Source organism: Nestor notabilis, unplaced genomic scaffold (assembly GCF_000696875.1).
Source record: "Nestor notabilis isolate BGI_N333 unplaced genomic scaffold, ASM69687v1 scaffold21760, whole genome shotgun sequence".
NCBI lineage: Eukaryota > Metazoa > Chordata > Aves > Psittaciformes > Psittacidae > Nestor > Nestor notabilis.
In genome coordinates this window covers 20,326-37,522 of record NW_009912729.1, presented here as the reverse complement: position 1 = coordinate 37,522, position 17,197 = coordinate 20,326, and the positions used below count along the sequence as shown (strand labels likewise).

Genomic DNA, 17,197 nt, shown 5'->3' with positions numbered 1-17,197 from the left:
GCTGGAGCTGCTCTGAGGTGACCGATGTGTGTGTGGCATCGTTCAGTGTTCACACCGGGGTGCTGCAGGCAGGCCCTGGGCTTCCTAAACTGCCTCTAGGGCTGCCCTGGTGTTTTCAGCAATGTGGACTTTAGGTTTGAGCTCTGGCTTCCACCACGTCTCCCCATTAACTCCCATCAGCTGTCACAGTGACCCGGAGCCCGTCAGGCCTCGCACAGAAGCACCATCGGGAGCCCCGTCTCCTCCGCAGCGCACCCACCGCACCAGCCAAGGGTTGGGCAGGGGCACGGCAGGGGCCTGCCCCCGGGGACACCTCACAGAAGGTTGGGTTGGAAAGGACCTTAAGATCATCCACTTCCAGCCCCCTGCAGCTCAGGCCGCACAGGGCAGCAGGAGGCTCTGCTCAGGCTGTGCCACAGCCACGTCGGTACCAGGACACGGAGCCCGCAGCTGGGAACCTCGAGCTTTGGGGTCCCTCGCTGTGGACTCAAGCCCAGCCCCACACCACAACCTGTTGGCCATCACAGCACATTTGCACACTGTGTCTGCCCCTTTCCTGCGCTGCATTCCTGAGCTGCACAGCGGGGCAGGGACGCTCTTTGGGTTTCCTTGTGTGCCCAGAAGCGCAGGATCAAGGCAAAGGATCTTCTGTATTCCCGGGGAAATAAATCAGTGTTATTTCTTTACCTGTTTACTGCCAACTGCCACTGTCAGAAAAGGCAGTTGCCGCTTACAGTGACGGAGAGCGATGGATGTCTGGGTACTTCAAGGGATGGTTTTGAACTGCTCCCGTGGGCTGGAGGACAAGGAAGCGCTCGGTGCACGTCCTCTAAGCCAGCACAGGCTGCCACAACCAGGACCTCGATGGCAGGGGCTGGGAATGCAGTTGGAAGAGGTCAAAGTCCACCAGGCAGTGCAGGAGAGCTGTGAAAACACAACAGTGTCATTCTGACTTACACTTGGGCACTCGCCTTATCCTGTGCCTGTACACATATGCTCATTATATGTTATCTGTGTATTGTCTTAATTCTGAGGGTGAATCCTGGCCCTACTGAGCCTGAGGTTTTCCATCAACAAGCTGGGATCTCTCTCCTTGAATTTTCTTACTTAGAAACATCGAACTGTGCTGAATTAAACTGAACTGGCAAAATACCAGCCTAATGCAAGAGTGAATTACTTCAAAGTGACTAATGCTGAGGAAACTGTGCTGATTGCTCCGTGAAACCAGTGTGCACACCATCTCCACGTCCTTTCCGAGCAGCAACGCCACGCTTAGCTGACCAGGTAAAACTTCTCAGTCCCCATCGTTACCAGCTCAGCAGGAGGAAGCACCATACAGAACAGGCTGCACACGCCTGAAGGGGCTGGTTGCAGCAAGCTCATGGGGTTTAAAGGAGGCACCAAGCCTGAGCCTCTGATCTCTGGTGGGCTTTTGAGATCCCTGAGGTGCAGACAGGGGTTTAGGAGTCAGAACTGCGGGACTTGGGCCTCACGGAAAGTTGGAACTCATTACGTGCAGCAACTCCCTGTTTTTCTGCCAGTGGTAGGTGCGGATTGTCACCCACTTCATCAACACAGTGTGTAGCAGCCCCGGAGCAGCAAGGGTGGGGTTTGGTTCTGTTTAAGATGAGCTGAGGCCAGAAGGATCTCCACGGGAGCAGGAAACACGGCAGGGTCCCTTTGGCACAGCAAAGCCCCCCACTGGCCTGCTCCTTCCAGAAAGAACTGCCAGGGATTGGGATGGGGGAGAAGAGCAGTGGGAGAAGGGCCTGTCCTGCAAGGCAGGAATCACAGAACAGCCACTCTCACAGCACCCTGCACAAGGTACTTGGATGTTAACTCTTTCTTTGCAGCACTCTTGAGCCTTTCCCTTAAACTGATTCATTAACACCCCCCCCCCCCCAGCACTCTCTCGTACGGCACACCGTCCTCTAACATGATTCCTTAACCCCCCCCCCCCCCCAGCACTCTCTAGTACGATCCAGCTTGTCAAATATTGATCAGTTCCTGGCATTCCTATTGCACAAGGAGGAGTTCTGTTCCCAAGACATTTTTATGCAACAGCATCAAGCTTTGCAGGTATTTGCCACGAGAAACTGGAAATAGATCATGGAAACGTGCCCTCATCTCAGCACCTTGTGATTTTACCACAGAGTTGGAGGGAAACGAAGCTGGAATAATAAAAGGGGAAATTAACCCAGAAAAAAATAGAAATCAAAGCCAGGAGAGAATAAATAAAAGCTTTTAACTCTCAGCAGAGCCCTTCCTGGTGAGCTCACCCAGGCCTCTACCTGGAGTTACTGCTCATCTGACTGCAGTTACTGCTAAAGCAGGTTCACTGGGTTACTGCTGTTCTTCCCCAGCATGCCAATCAGAACTGATTGCACCTCCTGCATCCCGGTTCCCCCCACTATTCCCAAAGGGAAGCGGTGTCCAGCTCCGTCTCCAGCAGCAAAACCTGCTCAGGTTATTTGCACAACGGACCTGCAGCAGCGAGGGGGCAGAGCCCCAGCAGGGAGACAGGCTGAGCCCTGCAAGCCTTTTGTGGGAAAAGCCACCTGATCTGGAACTAGGGAGGATCCTGGCCAGCGGGGCTGCCTCTCCTTCCACCCTGGGAAAAGACTTGTCCGGATGCAGCCAATTGCCCTGATCCATCAGAAATCAAAGAGTTTTGCTGATAATCTTTGTAGATCACCTGTGCGAAGAGACCGATTCAAGGCTGCTTTACCACCAGTCACTCTCCTTCCCAGGAGACAATCCCAACCTTCTCTTCCTCTCACCTCATGGACTTTCCCTTTCAAGTATCTCTCAATAGCTCTGAGAAGCAGCTGCTAATCGAGAGAGAGGAAAAACCCTCAGTGCAAACCAGTTACAATTTGCTCCTTGTGTGTGTGCTGCTTTGAACAGCTTCACACTGCTCTGCATCTTTCACATACAGTTTAATTTTCTTCTGCCATCAAACCACCAATTCCTTGCAGTAAACTCTGAAACAGGAGAGACTGAGATGAGCTCTGAGGCAGAAGCTCTTCCCTGGGAGGGTGCTGAGGCGCTGGCACAGGGTGCCCAGAGAAGCTGTGGCTGCTCCATCCCTGGCAGTGTTCAAGGCCAGGTTGGACACAGGGGCTTGGAGCAACCTGCTCTAGTGGAAGGTGTCCCTGCCGGGGGCAGGGGTTGGAGCTGGAGGAGCTTTAAGGTCCCTTCAACCCAAACCAGGCTGGGGTTCTAGGGTTTCCATCAAACCACCACTCTAGTGGGTACCTCATCGCATTAACCACCACAAAACCCCTTCCCTGGACCATGGTTACCTTTAGCCTGCAGACAGCCTGAACGATTAGATCAGGTTGAGGTGAAATTCCTCCCCTCTTACTGGAACTGCTGTTCTCCAGAGCCTGGGCAGCAACGTGACTGCGCACAGCAAGTATTTAGTGATGGGGAAATCCACAGAAACTGCCTTCCAGTTACTACACAGTGAGAATGTAAAACAAATCAGGTGGTAACTAACATCAGGGTTAAAACTCCGACCTCGGAAGGGCAATGGCCAGGGAAATGTTCTCCTGGTAAATTGCTTTATTTCCCCCTTTTACATCTTACCAGATTATTGTGTTTTCCAGAGCACAGGGGAAAAGGAAGCTGGAGTCTCTGCTGCAGGATTCCAGGGAGCCTGAAGCTGCGGAAGAAAGTGTGAGACTGAACAGAGTGTGGGATGCTGAGGATGTCTGACTGTCAAAACTGACAGGAGACGTTATCCAGCATCCCTGTGTACCAAGCTCCCAGCAGCCTGGTCACGATGAGAGGGCAGATACCTGCATGTAAAAGGAATAGTCATAACGTACCATACCAGAAATAATGACCTCTCCATCTGAGCTCAACTTGTTAATAACAACCCACTGACGTGGATTCTGTGGTGCCACCCGAAAGCACAAGTTCAAGCCTTATCCACCTACTTGACAGTTTTCTTATATAATTTTTATCAAAATAAGCATCGTGTCTGCTCAGCAGGTCTGCACATGCACAAACATGGGATGGAAATACGGGAGATCACCCCACGGAACACACTAACACCAAGACACTGCACCTCCAGGAAGAAACCAAACCCCAGCGCTCGAGCTCTGCCTTACGTACAGCCACGCTTTGGTGCTGCAGCCGGCCACAGCTGGGGTCACTTGGTGGAGCCAGGATCACTTGTGCAGACTGACTAAGGATGTCAAGGCTGCCAGACCATCTCCAAGGTACTTTTTGCCCATCCCCCTCACAGTTCAAGGGGAAAAGTTCTCTCTTTTCACACTGGACACGATTCCCTCTCCAGACTGAGGGGCTGCAGTTGAAGGCTTTAGGGAAAAGACAGTGTAAGACAAAGCGATGGAATGCTCAGAGCTCATTACATGTGTACGTTGCTTGGGGAAAGCTGGGGAACAGAAGTAGCAATGGAGTTGTGGTGTTTGATGAAAACCTCAACATTGTTCCTACATTCTCAGAACAGGAGCTAACAATCCTTCACCCCCCAAAAAGTCAGTCAGTACAAGTTTGTTCACACTACCACGTGTGTATTTATCCTACAGAACTGCCCTTGGAACAAGTACTCTCTTTTCTGGGTGATGTATTTGGATCAAGTCACTTACTGCTGACTTATAAACAGCTACTGTGAATTAACTGCACCTACTTATTTGTCATCATAGCTCTGACTATAGAATGATTCTCTCCAGAGCACTGATCCTCAACAGTGCAACCAATTCCAGCTACACTTTGGCTATAGATATGTAAGAAAAGACATTCTCAACTACAATAAAAAGCAGCAGAGCTGGATCCTGGAGTTAGCTGCCCTTAGTGCAGGCAAAGTGGAACATAAAGTATCTGCTCCATCAATTAATCGGCCAACACATAAAGATGATGCTCTGCAGCAAATACTTTGCATCACTTTCGAAGTTGTTTTAATTCTACCAGCAAACCCCCTCCACTTCAAACCAGTTTCTCCAGTTTTAAGTAAATTTCTCAGAAGTTCCTAAGGTTTTGTCAAGCCTCACCAGGTACAGGATGTTCTTCTGTACATAAAAAAGCCCGTTTCCCAGCCATTAGCACTACGTCTTTACTGCTTAATGTTGCCTTAACTCAGCTCAAAAGCACAGTGATAGTTATAGTTTCCAGATAAGAAATTTCCACTTCAGAAATACAAAAGAAGAAATGCAGCTGTTACAAACAGTCCATTTATTTTGTCTTAAACTACATACACAACTGAAATAATGATTTGGCACTACGCTATACAGTGGTTACATCCTTGTGCTGACACTCGGGGGATGCTGCCCCAGGAGCACTGCTGTGCTCCCGGGTCTGGAATGAGCCACACACTCGGCAGGTAGATCACTCAAAATGCTCCTGAAGGGTTGCAGGGAAGTTGAATCACACACCAGGCTATGAACTGTTTCAATGCACCTCACGTTCTAGGAGCTTATCACACTAGAATGTGTGATGCCAGCTTTTAGAGATGGCCACGAGTGCTGTGTTAAGATCCGAACGAGACAGAGTAAGAAGGAGATACAGGAAACCCAAAGCAAGCCCTCCTGCCTTTCAGACACAAAGAGATATTCTGTTAAAGAAAATAATTTAAAAAACTAATAATGGCATTTAATTCGATACAAAAGCCAGAGCTACTACTGTATTAACATCTAAGTATGAATCTTTACAAAGTAATCTCACAATGGTGTTATGTAAAAGGTTGCAAACTGTACAATGTTTTGTCAATGCAATGCCTCTACACTTTATACAGTCTTTTACAACTATGTAACACATATTAAACATGGTGTTAAACAGCCAATAGATACCAGTCTCTGAACAAAGCTGCAGGCAAGAAAATACAGAGCTCCCACCATCTCCAAACAAGATACGCTTGCTCAAACAGTGACACTCTGTGAGAAGTCAGCAGCCATCCACACCGTGCACACGCTTCACTCTGAATTCAACCACCACCTCATAGTCCGTAATTCCTTATCTGTGGGCTCTTATGATGTGGAAACACCCAGAGTCCTCTCACCCTTAAAAATAAGCAGATAACCATCGAAGTTTATTCCACACGTGGTCAAGCCACCCGGGAAGACCAGGCCAGGCAGCAAGAGCTTTCACCCCCCACGTTTGTCCTGCCATCGGCTACGCTGCACAGGCGATGGCTGTGTGCATGTACAAGGTACAAAAAGGCAATCCTGCCCTGAGGTGGACTGAAGGGTACAGAGCCCGTCGGCGGTGGGCACTCAATCCAGGTAGTGAAAAATAAACTCTGAGGAGGAGAGGTTCCTGGTACTGTACACTGACTGGGGAAGAAGTTGCATCAAGAGAACTGGATTGCTCCACTGAGAACGCTGTGCTTTGCAGCACTCACTGGGTCTGCATATCTTTGATGATGGGAACAGCTGAGAGGAGGATCAGAGAAAGAGGGTAGGTAATGTGCAAGGAGAAGAAACAAGACTGATGTGCAATGGAGGCCAACGAGAAGGGTCTGGTGACAAACTCACAACTCTGCAAGTGCAGGTACAAGGAGACTGTGGGGCTCCCACAGCTGCTCCCCGGGGAGGTGAGATTCTTTTTGAATAGGACCAGGTCTCTATGTTTGCATCTAAAAGTGGTTTTGATCAGGCATCAGGATTTCCAACACAAAGTTTTCTACATGATCATTTTCTGAGTTGCTTTTATTTCACAGAAAGGTTCCTACGTCCTCATTTTCCCCAGGAGAAACCTGAAAAGAAAGAGGGAAGAATTCAAAACAAGGATTCACAACAAGATCGCTGCCTCATGCTATTGTCACAGAACAAGAGGAAAACATAAATTAAACCTTCTCGTGGAATACTGTCACAAAACTTCACAACACAAGAGAGATTGGAATCTTGGAGCATAACAAAGAGAAACTCCAGGAATGGATTCACTCTTTGGGGACGTGCCTGTGTGAAGAGACCTGGCAGCAAAGCCAGAATGTGGAAGAGGAAACAGTGTGGTAGCAGTCATTCCCCACGTGAGATGTAGATGATGTACAGAACTGGGTGGCTAAAGTCCTCAGAGGCATCAGAAGTGCAAGCACCGTGGCTTTAGGACAACTGCCAGGCATTTAGAAGGCAGCCAACTGGCAGAAAATGGAGAAAAAGAATATCAATAGTCAAGAAAACAAGTATAAGTGTCTTAATAAAACACTAGTGCAATGTGGGGACGCACAGAAAGATGGATGGTATTTAACCCAAATAAATCTGATCATGAACAGACCATGTGAGGTGTAAGGGACTTGCATTTGGCTCCAGCATTTCCCTGTGGTGAAGGATGTTTCTGTCTATTTATGTCAAAACCAATCATCTCACCTAGCTATGCATAGTAGCACGGTGACACCAGGAGGTCAGTGAGCACCAGGAGCTGGTCATCTGTGAACTGCTGTTTATGCTCCTGCCAGTTGTCATGATGGGTCCTCCGGAAATTGGACAGTGTTTTCTTCACAGTCATCTGCAGAGCAATCAGCATTGAGCTCTGTCAGTGATGGATTTAAGCTCCATGACAAAACAAACTTTGATTACAACAAAAACAACCGCTGAGTAGAGCAAAGTGTCTGAGCAAGTGGCCAAGGTTAGAACAGGCTCTGGGGAATTCAGCCCACTCTCCCAGGATTTCAATTTTTCCAGGTCTGGTTATTTGTTGACCAACGTCACGACTCCAACATTCCTATGAAAAGGGTTCTCTGAGCTACAACTTTGAGTTTGAAAAAATTAATGAAGTTCAGTTATAAACTACAAGTCAAATGCTCTTCCCCTCTTCCTTTTCCTTGGGTATGTCAAACCAGTGGTTTGGGTCTCCAAACATGAGAAAGAGCTGACGATGGATCACATAAGGTGCAGAGAAGAAACACATCAGAAGAAAACTATCTCTGTGATGGAATTAAGATTATTATTAAATTAACAACAGGAAAGTGCCACCAGTTCAGTTTCTCAATTCAGGAAAGCACACCAGAGCAGAGTTTGTTAAGTCTAAGGAATTGTTCAGCCGTAAGCTCATTATTCTGGTTAAACCAGCAAAGGTCAACAAAACTGAACAGACAGGGCAAAACTATGCATAGAGTTGAAGATCACTATTTCATTAAAAACTTGTTCCCAGGGCTGCTCATAAAACCTTGTTGTAAAAATTCCAGAGATTTTTTGGCTCAGGTTGATGTTTTCTAGAATGACAAGCACAAAAGTGACTTTTTAAATCAAAAAAGACTGTTTCCTCATTGGAGTTCTTGCAATTTCCAGTTTATGCTTTAAATTTGAACCACAAAAAATGCTGAGAAACAGTCCATGACTTAAAATACATTTGGAACCATTTAATAAAAAGCAGAGGAAATGAAGTTTCTTAATAGGTTCCTTTTTTTTTTTTTAGAAAAGGGGAACTACGAATGAGTCAAAGTGTATTAGATGTGTTCTATTGAATAGCAACAATGATATAAGTTATTTTTACCTCAATTGGCTGAGGATCATTCAGGTGGGCACTGAGATCCATCAAGAGCTGTGGCATCCAGGTGGGAACATCATATGGGCTTGACAGGATACAGGCGCTAAGTCCCAGCACACCAGCGTGGCGCTTCACCAGGTCTGCAATTGCAGGGGATTCACTTACATGTGGCAAGGTGCAACCACCTCACCTAAGACATTCCTCAGTGGCACAAACTTAAATCTGGTTGTCAGTCAAAACAAGGCTATTTTAAACTGAGGGAATGACTGAAGAGAGACTATATATTAAACATAAGTGATCCAATAGCAATAACATACTGATAGTGAGGTCTGACCCTGAATTAAGAAATAAAAACCAAACCAAACTCCCTGCCACAGCAGAGATCTTTAGCCTCTACAGAAACCCAGACAATTCTACAGACCATATAGTCAAATACATCCACACAAGTGCATGGACCTCCAAACTGCTTCTGCTTTCTTACACAGAATCACAGATTCATTCTCTGATTCCATCTTTCATTTCTAATGGAAGAACATGTGATTTGCCGTTATGGTTTATGAATGCTCAGGAAGTCAAAACATTTGGGCAACAGGAGTATGTTTCTCTGGGTGTATGTTAGTCTGCTAAATACTGCTTAACCACAGGACAAACCCTATTCCATCTGCAGCACTTGCAGAATAAGCACGTAAGTGTAGCACAGAACACTTACTTACTCCTAACCTGCTACCCACATGATGCATGGTTTTAGTGGAAGCCATTCCCTTACCACCAGAAGGAATCGTATCCACCACGGAGCCCAGGTCTCGCTTGCGCTTCTTCGGGAGCCTCATCTTGCAGAGCTGTTCAAAGTGGGTCTGCATGGGCCCATCCATGGTGAGGAAGTTGCACTGCAGCAGGCCACTAAGTGTGGTAGCAGCCATCTCCCTCACCTGCGAGCAGAGAGAGCACACACCTCAATTACTAGCACACAAGCACAGCAAGAAACAGTTATTTATGCTACCGCTATCCTTTAAGCACATCCAGACAGGCCAAGTTACCAAGCTCTGCCCAAGAAAAGCCTTTAAAATATTATCCTGCTACCCCATAGATCAGAAACTACTACTAGTTTACTATATGGCTCTTTGCAAATCAATAAACATAGTTACATAGTAATACAGAACTACCTTCACAGCAGTTGTCATTAAGTGACCTACTACTCAAACAATAATGTAACTGAACTCCACAGTCAAGACACGTATCACAGACAAGATTAAGCTTTAAGAAGTTTAAAAAGCAGACTTTTGAACGAGAACAAGATGCACCACCCCAAATAATCAACCTGCTTTACAAAATTTGTAATAGTCTCTATATTAACATTAGTTTTACCAAGAAAAAAAAAAGTATAATTTAAGTAAAATCATGTAATTTCCCCCCCTCAAATGTATGTGGAAACATTATAATTGAGAAAAGTAGAGTTCTTCTAGGAGAAGGCAGAAGGTTCATGAGATAAAGCTAATTCTGTCCTACCCATAGCATGAGAACTCTTGGAGACACAACAGATGCTGGATTAATAAGCAATGACAAGTAACTTCAGTGCTTTATGGTCAACAGTTTAGTTCTATAGCTCGTTACAGACACATTACTAATACACCAGAATTATTCACTTTGTTGTCCTGAGTACCAGTTCTTTTCACTACATGAATAATCACAGAATTCCAGGCTGAAAAAACAGAATCCCAGACTATTTGGGTTGAAGGGACCTTAAAGCTCCTCCAGCTCCAACCCCTGCCCCGGGCAGGGACACCTCACACTAGAGCAGGTTGCTCCAAGCCCCTGTGTCCAACCTGGCCTTGAACACTGCCAGGGATGGGGCAGCCACAGCTTCTCTGGGCACCCTGTGCCAGCGCCTCAGCACCCTCACAGGGAAAAGCTTCTGCCTCAGAGCTCATCTCAGTCTCCCCCATTGAAGTTTGAACCCAAAACAATCTCTTTGGTAACACAGAAACCCCAAAGACTAAACTAAGCTTTCATCTAACTGCTAAACCATTCACAATACAGACCTCCTTTCCCACTCCTTTTAAAGCAGCCACAACACAGTGCTAATGGATTACAAGTAGAGACAACTTGCTTTTAAAAACAATCGTAACCCATCAGTATTAATAATTTATCTCATCCACTCCAATCCATATCCTAAACCCATAAAGTTATTGGACTATAAGAACATATTTAAACTGGAATCCCTCCAAAGCTCACTTCTACTTTGAATAGTTACAGGCTGACAAAACCTCCCAACATTTACACACCTGAAAACCAAACTGCCTTGTGCTGAAACACTGACAGCTGACTTTTGGTAAGTACATACTGTTACAGGTAACTGTGAAGAGAACATTTGTCTGTCTGGAGCACAACCACCTACCAACGCTCTGAATCCAACACAGCAGATTATAACAAATTATATCCTTGAACATCATGTTCTGAACCTCCCCAAAGCAGTGAGTAGAGCTGCAAGTGCTGCAGTAATTAAATGTCAGAAGTTAACAATGAGCTCTTGAGACTTCACATCATGCCAGTGAAATCTCTACAGCACATTATTCAAACGTGAGCTACTTTGTTAACAGCATGAAGAAGTACAACGTGAAACGCTGCCAGTGTTGTTTATCAGCAGTTTGTGAGTCTCTGGAGATCGAAGCTATTTAATGAAACATGATGTGCTAATGCAAGACCCTAGAATAGAAAGGAGCTTGGCTGGGAAGTGAGCAAGCTCCCCAGTGAACTGTGCTCATTTACATCACTAGTTGCTGTATTAAAACCATTTCCCTTTCTAAATCAATCATCTAACTAAGAGGAACACTGCTGCAGGAGCATCTAGGAGCAAAGCCTTGGAAGTCATACATGAGGCAGCTAATCACTCATCAGACCTGACACCAAGTAATTCACAGAGCACCATACTCACACGATGACTTACAGAATGTAACATCTGCAGAGCAGGAGCAGAGGAATACTGTTCCAATCAAATATGGGGTTTGCTTTGGGATGGTTTTGGTCAGAATTGACTGACCAAGGTCTACAGAACTGTAGCAGTATTGGAATGAACCCACTCCACAGCAGAAGCAGAACCTAACTGTAATACCTGAGTGGTCGCTTATACAAAGAGAAAAGATTCCTGTCATAGTGCAGTGTAATATGAAATGTGGTTATCAAGTGCTGTGTATTCCATACACTGCTTTATGAAAATATAAAGCTATGAAACACCTGCCCAGAGAGCTTCCTAGATCAAATTATGGCTGAGAAAACAGTGAGAAAGACGCCTTCACATTCAGTAGGCTATCAGTTCCACCGTAACTCCAAATCTTCCAATCCAAGAACCAAAATTCTACTGGGCAAAGATATCAAACACTAGTTACAGCACAGGGTTCTCATCTTAAAAATCCAGCCTTAAAAAACACCCAGGAATTACTCTGCAAGACACTGCGTTTTGCTGTTATTATCAAGAAAGAACAAGACAGCTCTTCAAAGCAAAGTGAAAGCTTCCATGGTAACACCATGATCGTGAGTGGTTATGAACACAGAGGAGCTCTGCTGATTTGCATCTCTGTAGTGCAGAGGAATGATTTTGTACCTTTAAAATGACTGGATGAATTGTACTGAAGTGAACAAAAGGTGTATTTTAGAATTATGTGAGAAGATGAGGCACGTGTTTGGGGGTGTGTGGGAAACAGCTCATCTAGGATGGGGAGCTGCTGGATTCCACGCACAGGGACATGGAAGACAGGAGAGATCATCTGAAGACTGAAATAGTGAGTAGTCTTTAAGTTCTTTAAGTATTACATGCACTTCCAGAGAGTGTCATGTCAAACTTTTTAAGCCACAAGTTTTATTTTACCTATTCAAATTATTTCCAATCCACTGCTCACAACAGCAAGCTTCACATCTCAGGTGTAACTAGTGTTTTACATGCAGCTTCAGGAAGACCTAAACCAGGATCTTTGCTTTGGCAGAAGGGTATCCCACTTCAGAATCTTCTCTTTCTTCTAGAAAGAAACAAGCACCCCAGCATCCAAAAGGAGGATTTCATTGACGTCTGCCAGCAGCACCAAAACCACTGAAAATGATGGTGCAGGGGAAATGGAACAGGCTGGAGGTTACCACTAAAGATCCTTCACTGTGCTTGAATGTGATCAAACACACTTAAATTCACATCATTTAATACAAGCCTTCAGTTCTGTGAATGAGTGACAGAGAATAAAAGACCTGTGTGATTTTCCCCAACCCTGACAAACAAGACCCAATGCTTCACAACAAGAACCCTTTTTATTTCCCCTGAGAACAAGCTTATGCTCCTGACAGCACTTCTAAGAGCACCCTGTGTGCTCATACACGGGTCTCAAACAGCATGTGTGCGCCATAGCCAAGACGCTGGATTTTCTCTCCTTCCATTTGTACATAGCGAAGCATCACAAGCTCAAGTGATGCACAAAACTTGTCAGACTGACAAGTAAGCTTGCAAACTATCATCTTTTTGAATCACCTAACACCATCAGCAACAGCATCTGCTAGACAAATTCTGTCCCATCACACATGCTTCTTTCACAGAACTGAGGCAAATCTACTTGTAACTAAAGAAATACTTCCTTAGTGAGCTGGAAGTATTTTTGTCAGTAATAAGCTGCTATGATTAAATGGGAAACAGAAGTACAGAGTAATAAATAGTGGTTTTATAAAGTATTCACACAGGAAGGCATTTTACCTTGCTGGAAGTTGAATTTTCTACCAACATCCATACTAATATTTATAGGAAAATGACAATATCCTTATTCCAGCTGTACTTAAACCAAGAATGAAACAAAGCAATGCTCCATTCTGTTGAAAAAGTAGGAACAATGGAACTTTTAAAACTCACTAATGAAATATTTTCTACACAGCTGTTTTCCTGGAATATTAAAAGGGAAAATGGAATATGAAAGGAATAGATCCTGTAAAGCCAGTTATATTTTCACAACAGGAGGAATGCTGAGCTAGAAATACTTGCTGTATTCATTTATAGCCTGTGGCTTTTTCATAAACCTGACAAGAGCAAGAAACCAGTGATGTGAAATGAAGCATTTCAGAGGAGGTATCACTTGCCTCAAGCTGTTCATCCTCCAGAAGCTTTATAACCAGCCATCTAATGTCATTGACTGCTTCTTCATTGTTGAGAAAGATGAAGAGGTTGTAGAACACCATGGTCTGGAGGTAGGTCAGCACAGTATACCTAGCATGCCAAGAATTGCTTCTTGCTGTCTGCAAATACAAATAAGTAAGGATTAGAAAGCAAGAATGCTAAAGCATCAGCTACCTGATACAAAGCTAATAACATGTAAGAAAAAGCTTTTGGGGACAGTTGCCAACATCTTCCCTTATCCAGATATTCTTGTTTCAAATACTCTTTAATTTCCAAAGGTGCAATTACTGTTTAGACAATAACTTATACAGGCTTCACTTCCCAAGCACACCATTATTTAACAGACATCTAATGCTATAACAGACAAAATAGCAAGTTTCTTCCTTTGATTCATTCCCAACATCAGTCATAAGGCACATATAAATAAACCAGACATTCTGTGCTGCTTGAGGACATATACAATGGATCTGGAAAGACAATTTTCTTCAAGTTCCTTTACTTTGATCTCCACGTGCTTACAGAAGGCCACGTTATTGGAAGCCTCAGGCACAGGTGCAGTTGGATTGCAATGCTGCAGTTCCTGTTCTGGCTGTGTGCACAGCTTACACCAACACTTTGCAATAGGGAGTTTTACTAGAGTAGATCAGCCTTGAATGAAAAAAGGCATTTCTTGCATGACAAAGAATGAACCATTTGATTCAAGAGGGAGTTTCATCTGTGTTGCTTTTCAGGAAGCAGCAGCAGTTGATAAATACACTGTAAACTGTAAAAAGGCAGAGATTCAAGGGCAGCTTTTCATATGACAACTCATTTTGAAACTGGATTTTGAACAGCTGAAGGGGACCTACAAGGATGCTGGAGAAGGACTCTTCATCAGGGACTGAAGTGATAGGACAAGGGGGGATGGGTTTAAACTTAAACAGGAGAGATTTAGGTTGGAAGAGCAGAAGCTCTTCCCTGTGAGGGTGCTGAGGCGCTGGCACAGGGTGCCCAGAGAAGCTGCGGCTGCCCCATCCCTGGCAGTGTTCAAGGCCAGGTTGGACACAGGGGCTTGGAGCAACCTGCTCTAGTGGAAGGTGTCCCTGCCCCTGGCAGGGGGTTGGAGCTGAATGAGCTTTAAGATCCAACACAAACCAGGGGTTCTGTGATTCTATAATATTAAGGAGATAAGAGCGTGCATCAGATAACAAGCTTTAAGCTCTCTAGACCATATACTCACTTGTTTTAGCACCTGAAGTACCAAAGGCACTTGCTGAGGATATAGCAAACCCTGAGACATTAACGACAAACACATCCTAGCATCTCTTTTGAGCTCATCATAGCTATTGTCGTTTTCTACCGGTGCAATCTATAGGCCAAGAAGAGAGAGGGCAGAAAACGACAGGTTAGTGTTAGTGAATAAGCACTGCTAACAGCAAAACCCTGAAAGCAAGTTCCATGTCATTAAAAGGCTGTTGTCGAGGAAAAACACAATCAATACAGTGCTGAAAGGTTAACTAGGAAAAACAATCAATATAACATTAAAATATTCTCAGCAATAAGTTGTGGAAAAAAGTGAATAGAATCAAGAGATCCTTGTTCCTTTCACTATGTATTACTTTATCTGAACAGTGTGGCTAGACTGAAGCTCTTACAGAGGATTAAATGGGTGCTGTTAAGACTTTGGTTCCCCATTGCATGTCTTTCTGATATCAAATCCAATTTGATTTAATAATTTTAGATGTAGGGCCGAAACTGAGAGGAAGCTTTATCTGTATTTCAAGTTCACTTTCACGTAAGTAAACCTTTATTTTGTGGTCACATACATTATTTTTGGATAATTGATGTTTATATAAAGACAGAGAGATGATCTGGAGCATGCAAATACCCATTATTTCAGATATATAGCACTGAATGACCCAGATTTATAAAAGAAGACACGGATTAGAGATGCCAGGAAAAGCAAGAGAAGTACCACTGTGTAATCATGGAACAAAAGCAAACAACTCAGAGATAAGTATCAGAATAGAAGCAACATACACTCATGAATTAAACACTTGCCCCCCAAGTTACACATGTACAGAGCATTCACCTACAAATCATTGTCAGAAAACCATTTCACAGGCTCAATAAACAGCTGTAAACATACAGAAGCATAAAAAACATTGGGGCCTTTTTGATAAGGATAGTTTTTGTCACCATTTTAGGTTCTCTTTTTATTTATAAAGTCCCTTATAACTTTCTTGTATATATTTAATCTGTTTTTAATCAAGCATGACTAATAAAGGAGAAATTAAAGCACATACCTTGAAAAACAAGGGTAAGAGCTGGAGCTGCTCTGTGACAGCTGTAGAGAAGGACCGTCCTGCACTTGCCATCAGCCACTTCAGAACTGTTTTTATATAGAGAAATAATCACTGATTAACATAAAAATACAAATAATCCCAAACCCAAGTTATATATATTGACTGCAAGATTTGCCTGTGAGATTTTCACACAGGCAAAACTCCTGGCGTATACCAGGAGTTAAGTTTGACCCTCTAAAGGTGGCTTTAGAAACCCTAACCCTTAAGCTACAGATACCTTGTTGCAGCACAGATCTGAAAGGAGTTGTGTACTGCACCTCTATGACTTGCAGACCTCAGTCATGTCTTATAATACCCCCATTTCTTCACCTCATTAAAGCAACTCACTGGTTTTCAAGAGTTTAATGCCCTGAGTTCGCTCATCTTGTTCGCCAATTCCATTCTCTTCCATGACGTGATTCTGAATTTCTTCATCTGCTTCCATGAGGGGTTTAAGATTTTCAAGTATCCGGGTAGTAAATTCATGGACACGAGGAGATTTAGTGGCAGCAGTATTTGGCAAGGAAACATCTATCATGAATATGTAGGTCAAAACACTGAAAAGGCAAAGAAAGCAAGAACATACAGTTAGGACAACTGCTGTCTACAAAACATGGCCGAAAGTGAGCTGAGATCAAACTGCTGAAATATGAAGATTTATACTTAGAGAAAATCTTATTTTCACTTTAAAGTTATTTAAAACCAAGTCTTTTAAATAACATTTAATAGATACTTGAGATCTATTTAGATATTTGAATCTGTAGATATTTGAATCAAGCAGGGTTAGACAATCACTACGCTACAACCCCCATTTCCTCCCTTTAGCTTTTAAGTGCTCTCTAAAGGATTCCCTGTATATTTATGGTTTATTAAGGATTGCAGACAGGAAATTTGGGTTGTGGTGGTGTTTTCTGGGTTTATTTGCTGGGCTTGAGGGGGAAATGGTTGGTTGTATGTTGGGGTTTTACGAGCTTTAACAGTATCATGCATATAGTCATAACAGGCCATATACAAAAAAAGACAAAACCAGAGAGGTCACCTGAAGTTTCTGAAGTGAGTCTGTTAGTAACTGATCTAATTTCTATGACCACTATTAAATGCATTTCAGTGTAATTACTTAGATACTGAATTACCCAAACAAAATGAAGAGTTAAACCCCCAAGAGCTGCAGAAGGACACTGACCTTCCTATTCTCTCCCGGACGTTTTTGTAAACCTGGGTGAGTTTGGGTTCCAGGTACTTCAGCAGTCTGTGCAACAGCTCTGGCACTCTCCATTCCTGC

General features: G+C 44.0%; 1 protein-coding gene across 1 annotated transcript in view; it reads right to left on the bottom strand.

The window, feature by feature from the left end:
• Positions 1 to 7,335: 7,335 nt before the first annotated feature.
• Positions 7,336 to 17,197, bottom strand: part of LOC104410827 (proteasome activator complex subunit 4-like) — a gene marked incomplete at its 5' end in the record, with an annotated part of 30,001 nt that continues 20,139 nt past the window's right edge. Inside the window, 8 exon segments of the mRNA XM_010021094.1 lie at positions 7,336 to 7,470; positions 8,458 to 8,591; positions 9,218 to 9,380; positions 13,555 to 13,710; positions 14,811 to 14,939; positions 15,877 to 15,962; positions 16,264 to 16,472; positions 17,099 to 17,197. The exon segment at positions 17,099 to 17,197 is cut by the window's right edge and continues 29 nt beyond it. Coding sequence (XP_010019396.1) covers positions 7,336 to 7,470; positions 8,458 to 8,591; positions 9,218 to 9,380; positions 13,555 to 13,710; positions 14,811 to 14,939; positions 15,877 to 15,962; positions 16,264 to 16,472; positions 17,099 to 17,197 — 1,111 coding nt within the window.